The sequence below is a fragment of the Benincasa hispida genome, chromosome 4 (assembly GCF_027475165.1).
Source record: "Benincasa hispida cultivar pf3 chromosome 4, pf3_genome.v1.1, whole genome shotgun sequence".
Lineage (NCBI taxonomy): Eukaryota > Viridiplantae > Streptophyta > Magnoliopsida > Cucurbitales > Cucurbitaceae > Benincasa > Benincasa hispida.
In genome coordinates this window covers 64,248,041-64,259,884 of record NC_143481.1, presented here as the reverse complement: position 1 = coordinate 64,259,884, position 11,844 = coordinate 64,248,041, and the positions used below count along the sequence as shown (strand labels likewise).

The following is an 11,844-nucleotide window of genomic DNA, read 5'->3' as shown; positions in this document are numbered from 1 at the left end:
TCAAATTATCATTTTACCCCTGTAATTACCTCTTACTCCTCAAGTACCACTGAATTACTGATCCCTCTAATCAACAATCTATTTATGATCATACCATAATCCATGTTCCTCTCAGGCTAATGAGAGGGCGAGTACCCTTTGTTCAAGATTCGAAATCAACACTTAAGGGAACTATTCATCTACTTACCCTAAAGGTGGGAAAGAGTGAATGCTATTTTGTATAATTATGTTCCCAGTTTTCCACTTGGTCTCATCCTCAAAATGTTAGGCACATTGAGTTAGCGACTCGGGTCACTCTCACCTTCACAAATCAAAGAACAAGCCCTTATAGACAGGAGCTCATAATTCACTTAGGATTGAGAACAAGTTACATATGGTTATCATATGAGATTTTAATCTCTTCAATCAACAGTATTACAAAGAGAGATTAATGATTTCGCGGTCTAGCCTTATACAAACTCATCGTATAAGATACCTCTACTCGTATGTCTTCACACGAATGATTTGGATCACATCGTTTGTAACTCTTACAAAGTGGGTTGTATCCATGAAGGAACTCTTATTTAAGGGTACCTATGAGCAGAAACGGATCTTTCCAATTCACTGTGACAAAATTTCCACATATACATTCAAACATACAAATATGCATTCATAATGCTAGATTATTGACATGCTCAAAGGAACAATAAATAAGAGATCGAGAGATCATACCAGTTGAAGACTTATTCTTCATAGCAAATTTCACTTACGGTGAGACGGTAAGCTATCACTTAACAAAACCCAATCGTCTACCTTGAACAGTCTCCATACGAACAGAAGGAAACGGGGACGACACCACCACTCAGAGCCCTCAGTATTCTTGGAGTGAGAATCCAAAAGGTAGGCTTTGTTCGGATTTGGTAGAGGGAAGGAGGAAGGGAGATCGTATACAACGATCAAGCAAGTGGGAGATAGGCTTGTCTATCGTATAGACAAAATGCTTGATCATTTAGGTGAAGTATACGATCATGTAGGAAAAGGTAAGCGATCGTCTAAACGATCGTGTAGAAAAAACTAAGCGATCGTCTATACGATCGTTTAGTATATATCAGGCGCTAAACGATCGCTTAGGAAAAGGTATACGGTCGTTTAGTAAATATCAGACGCTAAACGATTGCTTAGGAAAAGGTATACGATCGTTTAGTAAATAGTGCGCACGGGTGTAATTGTTAAGCAATTAGTCAGCACTATCGTATAGGTAAGTGATCGTTCAAGCACTATCGTATAGGCTTAGCTTTTGCTAAACGATGACACTCTTCAATACAATGTCCGTGCATACAATGTTTAACACACCGTGAGCTATTTAAGCGTCTCAAGGTGATTTTTCAACTTACTCATCCGTTATGAAAACAGAAGAGATGTCGTTCTATTACCCCTTTAACCGTCCAATTAATCGACAATGAATATCATCACATCATATTCATAGCCTATGAATTAATATCATATATTAATCATAGTATTTTTTCTCCACTAGATATAAATCATATTTATATCAAATTTCCTCCAAATTACTGTATCTCATACATAAAGTTAATTATATCATATATAATTAACTAGTTCAATTATATCTTATATAATCGAACTCCCTCTTATCAATTTGAACATTTCAAACTGACCCAAAAACTGACTCTCAACTTGTATCAAAGCTACCAAGGGGACCTTATGGACCTATGGCTCGAAGCTCCAACGGTACGTGAATAGCTGACTAAACTCTTTAGCCACGATATCCACCACCCGTCAACTGCTAGGCATTCCACTAAAGAACGACAGTTGAACTCTTCATACCATAGATATATTTCTATGTCCATTGGATATAACCAATCATCAGTACGATGATCCTTCGAAGATGCTCGTAAGTACAGCTGGCCAATTTACTGTTTTGCCCCTATAGTTACATCTTACTCCTTAAGTACCACTGATCCCTCTAATGAACAATACAACATAGTCCTACTATGTGTGAACACCTCTCGGGCCATGAGAAGGTGTGTGTCGCCACATCGTTCAAGCCCCGGGATCAGCCCTTAAGAGAGCAATCTATCTACTTTCCTCTGCTTCGGGGAAGGAGTGAATTCCATGATGTAAAGCTGAGTTTCCAGCTCCCAAATCAGACAAATCCCCAAAGTGGTAGATTTGAGTCGGCGCTCTGGCCACTCACACCCATGCAAATCAAAAGACCACCATCAATGGCAGGAGTTCCCAACTCACTCAGAATTGAGGTCATATTACCTATGGTCATCCTAGTGAAGTGAAGTCTCAGTCATGAACGGAGTTAATATGACGAGACGTTAACACTTCGAGGTCAGGTCTTATACAAACTCTTTGTATAGGACGCCCCCGCTCGCATGTCCCCTACACAAATGATCGGGATCAGGCCATATGTGATAAGTCACAATACTTGTAACCATTCCACAAAGTGAGCCGCGTCCGTAGTGTTACCAGGATAAGGTTTCCCTCCTATATCCATATACTACAAACCATTTTGGTTGTCACTTAAGTCATGATCCACTTGTATGTCACTACATACATGCTTAAGTTATATAAAGACAACCAGGGATATTAAGTTTATTGGTTTTGTTGTAAAATAAAAAATATCTATATGTGCAAAGTCAAGAAGTGAAGTAAATATCATATATATTATACATCACAAGTGTTCTTACAAAGTTGTTTACAAACTACAGGACACGAGACTTTAGGGCACAAACCCCAACAATCTCCCACTTGTCTTAAAGTAAAGTGTTGAGTAAAAAAAAAAAAAGTACAAAACAATAAATTAAGGCATAAAAACCCAGTGCAATAAAATCTCCCACTTGCCTTTGTCCAGCCGCGGGTGGTCCCATAGACCTATGCTCTGAAGGTGACCCTCAAACACTGTAGCCGTGAGAGCCTTCGTAAATGGATCAACAAAGTTTTACTCCGAGGCGATCTTCGTGACGATCATGTCTCCTCGATGCACTATCTCACAGATCAAATGATACTTCCGTTCTATGTGTTTGCCGCACCTGTGACTCCTGGGCTCCTTGGAGTTCGCCACAACACCACTATTGTCACAATAAAAGGTGATGGGCCTAGACATATCTGGAACAACTTCCAGCTCTGTCAAGAACTTCCTAAGCCAGACGACCTCTTTAGCAGCTTCACAAGCTGTTACGTACTCGGCCTTCATCGTGGAGTCGGCGATGCACCCTTGCTTAGTGCTCTGCCACACTATAGCTCCTCCATTAAAAGTAAAAACTGGCCTTGAAGTGGACTTCCGAGAGTCCTTATCAGTCTGAAAGTCAAAATCCGTGTATCCAATAAGGATCAAATCCCTAGACCCATATATGAGCATGTAGTCCCCTCATTCTCCAAAGATACTTGAGGATATTGATAACTGGTAGAAATACAAGTTATTACAACTCAAATTAGTAAAACAATGAGAGAAAGCGATGGTAAAATAGGCAATATCTTGTCCGAACAAATTGAAAGGAATTGCGATCGTTAATGCTCATCGCATAAAAACAGTTAATTTACCTAGTTTGTGCAGGTACAATGCGATGACGCATATGAAATTGCGATCCAAGGGCACAATGCGACAACACGCTTAAAGTTGCGATCATAAGACATGTGATCGTGAGAAGTTTCTCAAAAATTTATCGCATAAAGACCTCACATCAAGGTGACAGCACAATAAATCATGATGAGACGTAAAGTTGATAACGGTCGATTTTGAATTCAGTTGACAAGTCGTTAAAAGCCATACTTTAGCAAGTACATTGAACTTTCGGTGACTTTTAAACGGCGCAACAGAGTAGGGAAATTAATGCCGCCCATTATTACAATCATTAGTAAGAAAAGTTGCTTCACCTTGAAATATATAAATACCGAATGTCACCAGAGAGAAAAGGATCGATCCACGCACATATATATACATATACATAGAGGACGGAGAGAGCAAGGAGACGAAGCAAAGCTGGAAGAAATCGCTACCGGACAAATCGAGAGACTGTCGAAAAGCAATACAAAGGAGAGAAGGCCAACCCTTGCGAGAGCAAGAACCCATTACTAGAATAGAGTTGAAGTGATAAAGAGCAGTGTAAAAGGCCATAGGAAGCAAGACATTGCCTACCAGGCTTGTTATCTCTCAAATCTATTTGTTATTTTGTATTCAGTACTTTATTTGTAGAAAATGGAAACTTCATTTCAATTTATGTTCAATCTCTCCACACCATGCATGAGTAACTAAATTTCTGAATGGGTTGAGAAGTACTTAGCTAGCATGACTTAAGATATGCATTTTATGCGATCATCTTGTCTTATGTCTGCATCATTCACCCTTTGGACGTACTTGAGAAAGTAGTCTAAAGATAGAATCTAGGCTTGAGAGAGTCAGATTAGATTGCATAAGCAAGAGTAGAAACTTAGACATAAGTTTTATTTGCTATTTACACATCGCATACGCCTTAGAAATAGGAATGGTGGTATGCAATCACCTTGTTTTATGTTTGCATCGTTCATCATGTGGACATACTTGAGAGAGTAGTCTAAAGATAGAATCTAGGCTTGAGAGAGTCGGATTAGATCACATAAGCAAGAATAGAGACTTAGAAATAAGTTCTATCGACTGTTTCACATATGCATCGCATGCGTTCTAGAAATAGGAATTGTGGCATTCTTCATTGAGAAATGTAGTACTGATATTTATGTATAGCATGATCGCATAACTTGTACACAATCTTGGGAAGTGTTAGCTAAACCCCTTTTCACATACTTATTGTAACTCTACACTTTCATCACTCCGCGTTCAACTCCGTCACATAGGAAACTTTAAATCAAAACACTATCCACTTCTTTTTCACCACCGCAATAGAATCAAAGAGTCTATCGCATGTCTACTTAGTAGTCCCTGTGTTCGACCCTGGACTTACCAGGAATCTAAGAAGGCTTATACTTAGGCCTTGTTAGAAAAACTTGTATGATCATCGCATACTCACACCATCACATCATAATTCTACGTATCAAGTTTTTGACACCGTTGTTAGGGACTACGGTATAGATTGCGCTAACATCAAACCTCTTTGATCTTTGCAACTTTCGACCTCTGTTGCATTGCCATTCCTTCGGTAAAGGAAGAAGCAAACGTCGCATGAGCGAAGGACACCCTCTTGAGCCCAATTATGACCAAGAGATCAAAAGAACATTTCGCAGAAGACAGAAAGATAGAGGTCGACAATAAAGAAGAACTCACAGAATGGCTGAACAACTTGAAGAACGAGCCGCAAATGAAAACAACATAATGGAAAATCCTATCCTACTGGCAAATGATCGCAATAGACCCATCCGGGACTATGCATCACCAAACTTGTATGATTTCTCTCTAAGAATCATGAGACCAGCATTGAATGGATCAAGGTTCGAGATGAAACCAATAATGTTACAAATGATACAAACAGCAGGACAGTTCGGAGGACGGCGTGGTGAAGATCTGCAAGCCCATCTAAGAAGCTTCATTGAAATTTGTAACACTTTTTTGTTCCCTAATATCTCCGCTGAAGAGGTTCGACTTACGTTATTTCCATTTTCACTATGTGATAAAGTAAGAAAATGGGCATACTCCCTCGAACCAGGAGAGATAACTTCATGGGAGCAAGTTGTGGAGAAGTTTATGAAGAAGTATTTCCCTCCTATAGAGAATGCCAGAAGGAGGAAATTGATCACCAATTTTGAACAAGAAGAAGATGAATCGCTTAGTGACACGTGGGCGAGATTCAAGAGATTAGTGCGCAACTGCCCACACAATGGATTGCCGGATTGCCTCCAAATGGAGTTTTCTATCATGGACTAAATTCTACATCGCAGACAGCTGCCAATGCGGCAGCAGTAGAAGGATTGCTGAACAAAACATATGATGAGACAAAGAACATTCTTGATCGCATCTAAAAAAACCACGAAGATTGGCAAGAAAATGATAAAAGAGTAAAACCCAGAGAAGGTAACGCAAATAATGGTGCCATCGCATCATTGCAAAATCAGATGAATGCGATGATAAATTATTACAGGGCATCGCAATAAACAATCCCGAAACGCAAAGAGGGCAAGTCAATGCGATAATAAAGAAAAGCACCAGCTGTGCTACATGTGAAGAATCACATTTTGTTGAAGAGTGTCCACGAAATCCGCAGTCAATCTACTTTGTCAAGAACAACCCTTTTTAAACACATACAACTCTGGGTGGCGAAACCACCCTAATTTTGCTTGGAAAAATAACCAACAACAAGGTTACCAACCTATGGCACAAAAAGAAGAACCACCAAAATTTTTCCAAAGAACTAACTGTCAACAGCAACAGTAAGCCAGCAACTCTCAAACACCACCATCATCCTCTCTAGAGAACCTGTTAAAACATATATCGAAAAGAATGAAACGGTCATCCAGAACAAAGCAACTTACATCCGTAATTTGGAAATCCAAATAGGATAAATTGCGGGAGAGTTGAAGAATAAACCGCAAGGGATACTACCGAGCTCAACTGAGCTCCCACATAACTCGGGGAATATAGGGAAAGAACACTGCCAAGTAGTCACCCTGAGAAGTGGAAAGGCGACGGTGGAAGTTAGGAAGAAGCATAACAGGACCGATTCCAATGTGATGGAATCAAAGAAACCGTTGATGCAAATTGAGTCAAAGAAGCCCGAGATTATAGAGCCTGAAGATGCGACCACCTCTAAGCCTCCAGACCATGGAACAGTGAAAGTACAGCTACCTCCATTCCCTCAAAGACTGAAAAAGAAGCAAAACGATGAAGGTCAGTATCATCGCTTCTTGGAAATATTGAAACAACTACACATCAATATTCCATTTACGGAAGCGATAGAGCAGATGCTGTTGTATGCCAAGTTTTTGAAGGATATGGTTTCGAAGAAGAGAAGCACAGGAAAATCTGCCACGGTGGCAATAACACAAGAATCAAACATTATAATCCTACCAAAGATGCGTGACCCAGGCAGTTTTACAATACCCTGCTCAATAGGAGGTACATTGGTCAAGCATTATGCGATCTTGGGGTAAGCATAAACTTAATGCCCCTTTCAATCTTTAAACAATTGAATGTAGGTCAGCTGACACCCACAACAGTGACTCTTCAGCTTGCAGATAGGTCCCTGGTACACCCTGAAGGAAAATTGAAGGATATCTTCGTCACAATGGACAAATTCATTCTACCTGCAGACTTCATCATTCTAGATTATGAAGCGGATAAAGATGTGCCAATCATATTAAGATGACCATTCTTGTCTACTGGTCGTGCTCAAATAGATGTGCATAAGGGAGAAATCACGATGAGCGTCAATGGAAAGAAGCTCAGTTTTAACATTATCAAGGCAATGAAGTTCCCAGAAGATGAAGGCCTATCAGATTCTGAAGATGAACATACTTGCGCTGAAGATTTAGAGTCCAAGGAAGAAAATGAAGAAAGAGAGGATGTGATAACATCCTTAGAAACCTGCCATGTAATAATAGAGACAGTGAACAATGAAGAAAAGTTAAATTTGAATGAAGAAAGAAAAACACAAAAACTCTTCTTAGAGCAACCACCTACACTGAAGCTGAAAACTCTACCAAATCACTTGAAGTACGTTTTCCTTGGCTAGAATGAAACCTTGCCAGTATTCATATCCTCTGCGTTACCAGAAGAAAAAGAAACTGTGCTGCTCAGTATTCTGAAGAAATATATTAAAGCAATCAGATGGATGCTCGCAGATATCAGAGGTATTAGTCTGACGTACTGCATGCATAGAATTCGGCTCGAAGAAAACTAGAAAGGCTTGATAGAACCTCAACGCAGACTGAACCCTGTGATGAAAGAGGTTGTTAAAAAAGAAATCATTAAATGGTTAGATTCCGACATCATATACCCTATCGTCGATAGCACGTGGGTTAGCCTCGTGTAATGCATTCTCAAGAAGGGCGGAATGACAGTAGTCCCCAACACAAACAACGAGTTGATCCCTATGAGGACTGTCACTAGCTGGCGGATTTGTATGGACTACAGGAAGCTTAATACGGCGACAAAGAAAGATCATTTCCCTTTACCTTTCATTGATCAAATGCTCGATCGACTAGCAGGGAATGACTATTTCTGTTTCCTTGATGGGTATGCAGGCTGTAACCAGATTATGATCGCACCAGAGGACCAAGAAAAAACCACATTCACCTATCCATATGGAACGTTCGCTTTTCGTCGCATGCCTTTTGGACTATGCAATGCGCCCAGCACGTTTCAAAGGTGTATGATGGCAATCTTCTCCGAGTACCTTGAAGACTTAATTGAAATATTTATGGACGATTTCTCAGTCTATGGGCAAACATACGAAATCTGTTTGAAAAACTTGGAGAGAATTCTGAAAAGATGTGAAGAGGCTAATCTGGTGCTAAACTGGGAAAAGTGCCATTTCATGATTAAAGAAGGAATTGTGCTTGGGCACAAGGTTTCAAAGGATGGGCTAGAGGTGGATAAAGCAAAAATTGAAGCCATAGAAAAACTTCCACCTCTAGAAAATGTGAAAGCTTTAAGGAGTTTCAAAGGATGGGCTCGACCATTGAATGCGTTGCTAAAAGCTGACAGACCTTTTGACTTTGATTCACACTACCTCACCGCATTCAAAGCATTGAAGAATGCATTGACTACAACGCCTATTTTGATCGCACCCAATTGGACAAAACCATTGGACCTGATGTGCGATGTTAGCGGTTATGCGATGGGGGCCGTCCTAGCACAAAAAGTAAAGACAATGTTATACCTTATCGCTTATGCGAGTAGAACATTGAACTCCACGCAGGCGAACTACACCACCACAGAGAATGAGCTTCTAGTGATAATCTTTACGATTGAAAAATTCAGACCTTACTTATTGGGATCCAAAGTTATAGTCCACACCGACCAATTGGCGATAAGATATTTAATGACCAAAAAAGATGCGAAGCCAAGACTGATCCGATGGGTTCTTCTACTCCAAAAATTTAATATAAAGATAATCGACTGTAAGGGAACAGAGAACCAGGTCGCTAACCATTTATCGAGGTAGGAGAATCCTGAAGTGGATCGCATTCAGTCGGAGGTGAACGCATCCTTCCCGGACGAGTAGTTGCTTAAAATTGAAGAACTACCTTGGTATGCAGATATTGTCAACTTCTTGGTCTGCAAACAATTTCTAGAGAATTACACATCCCACTAAAAGAAGCAGTTCATTCATGAATGTAAATTCTGCTACTAGGACAAGCCAAATCTTTACAAAAGGGGACCAGACCAGATATTTAGACTCTGTGTTTCAGAGACTGCTTTTCAGCGCATACTCTTTCAATGTCATGAATCACCCTATGGAGGACATTTCGGGGGATAGCGCACAGTGGCAAAAGTTTTGCAAAGTGGGTATTACTGGCCAACTTTGTTTAAGGACGCACGAGAATATTTTATGAAATGCGATAAGTGCCAACGCACTGGAAACATTTCAGAGAAAAATGCGATGCCGATGAACATCATATTGGAATTGGAACTATTCGACGTCTGGGGTATAGATTTCATGGGACCATTTCCACCGTCAAATGGTCATAAATATATTTTTTTGGCCATCATAAATACATTTAATGGGTCCGTTTCCAAATGGATTGAAGCGGTTTTATGCGTTGCAAACAATGCGATAACAGTCTCCAAATTCTTATAGAGAAACATCTTCCCTCGTTTTGGCACCCCACGTGCCATAATAAGTGACGAAGGGACCCACTTTGTTAATCGTATCAAACTGCTGATCAAATACAATGTCTACCATAAGATCGCCACCGCATATCACCCCAGAAAAACGGACAAGCCAAGATTTCTAACAGAGAAATAGAAAGGTGGTGAATCCATCACGGAAGGACTGGGCCATGTAGCTTGATGATGCCTTGTAGGCATATAGAACTGCCTATAAAACACCCATAGGCATGTCACCGTATGCGTTGGTGTTTGGGAAGGCTTGTCATCTGTCGTTGGAATTAGAGCATAAGGCGCTGTAGGCAGTGAAGAAGCTTAACTTTGATATGAAGGCTGCAGGGGAAGAAAGAAAACTTCAGTTACTCGAGCTGGACGAATGGAGACTACAGGCGTATGAAAATGCCAAAATTTACAAAGAATACATGAAGTGCTGGCATGACAAGCGTCTGTGCGAAAAGAATCTCCAGGCAGGTCAGAAGGTCTTACTATTCAATTCTAGGCTACAACTCTTTCCGGGAAAATTGAAATCACGTCCGTTCGGACCATTCATAATTAAGGAAGTATTCTCGCATAGAGCAGTAGAATTAACAAACGAAGATGGGACCAATGCATTTAAGGTAAATGGACAAAGAGTCAAGATGTATCATGGAGGAGATTTCCAACACGAGAAAACCTCCGTGGACCTGAGGAATCTAGAATGAAGAAGAAACGTGTAGTCCAAGCGACACACATTCATTAGGGACGAAGTATATCCTTTTTTTTTAGTATCCTTTTGATATTTTTCTTTCATGAATCTATCTTACTTTTTGCATGATTACTACTCTTTATAATTGCCAACTCTTTCTTTCATACCTTTTATCCTCTTGATATTTATCACACTGATCGTAGTAAATGATTGTGATAACCTTAAACACGCGACCGGTTCGATCAGACCATCGCAATCAAAGAATCAGCCCACCGCAAGAAAGGATGCAATAAAAAATGATGCGGGCGACAAAGAAAATTTGGGGGTTGTGTCTTTCCTTGTCTCATCTTATTTCAATTTTGCACTTCTCGCATTTCAATTTAATATTGCTGAATTCTACTATCGCATCCTCTTTAGTTTGACTCAATCTTGAATTTTTGATTACTTTATTTCGTCGCCGCATTCACCCCGCCAATTATGACTTCAATGATGAAATTCATGCCTTTGTTTCTTACTGCATGTATTAGAGTCAGATTAATTTTAGGACAATCGATTCATGAAAAATTTCTAAAATTTAGCAGTCTACCAAAACTATTTTTACGAAATTTCCTAAGTCCATCACATGAGTCATTTCGTCTCTCAGCAATGAGGACATTGCTGTGTGTTAAATTTGGGGGTGCTAGTAATGTTATTTTCAACCTTGTTACTTTTATAAATTCAATTCACACACACACACACACACACACATATATTTATTTATATAATGTTGAGATCGGATCCTGCTCATAGTTGGATGTCCACATGACACCCGTGGGGGCAAGCCAAAATGAAGGTGGGAATCATGATCAACGCATAAACTAAGTGATCGCAACTCTGATGCCAAATAAAGAGATGGGCATGAGTTTTGAATGAGAAAGAGTGCCTTGCTCATAGTTTGATGTCCGTATGACACCCGTAGGGGCAAGCCAAAACGAAGGCTGGGCACTCGTATCAGCGCAAGATCACAAAACGAATATCTAAATCACGCAAGGGTCAAAATCACTTGAACACCCTGGTTTGAGAAAGTTTGAAATAAATAATGCGATGTCCTGGAAACGAGTAAAGTTTTTTTGAAGGTTAACTTGCAGTCCCTAAAGATTAGAAATATTTTAGGAAGAGATGAGGATAGAAATTAAGAAGGCATTGGTTCATGAAATTTGAATAAAGCACCTTGAGAAGTCTAGGTAGGGTAAAGACGGTTGAATTTTTAAAGACAATCTTTAGATTATACTTGAGGACAAACATTGTTTTAAATTTGGGAGCGTGATAACTGGTTGAAATACAAGTTATTACAACTCAAATTAGTAAACAATGAGAGAAAGTGATGGTAAAATAGACAATATCTTGTCCGAACGCA

At 39.8% G+C, this 11,844-nt stretch overlaps 1 protein-coding gene across 1 annotated transcript; it reads left to right on the top strand.

The window, feature by feature from the left end:
- Positions 1 to 6,894: 6,894 nt before the first annotated feature.
- On the top strand, positions 6,895 to 7,298 carry LOC150036888 (uncharacterized). The gene is made up of 2 exons (XM_090313263.1): positions 6,895 to 7,048; positions 7,129 to 7,298. The coding sequence occupies exons 1-2, from the start codon at positions 6,895 to 6,897 to the stop codon at positions 7,296 to 7,298; spliced, it is 324 nt and encodes a 107-aa protein (XP_090169389.1).
- The last annotated feature ends 4,546 nt before the right edge of the window (positions 7,299 to 11,844 follow it).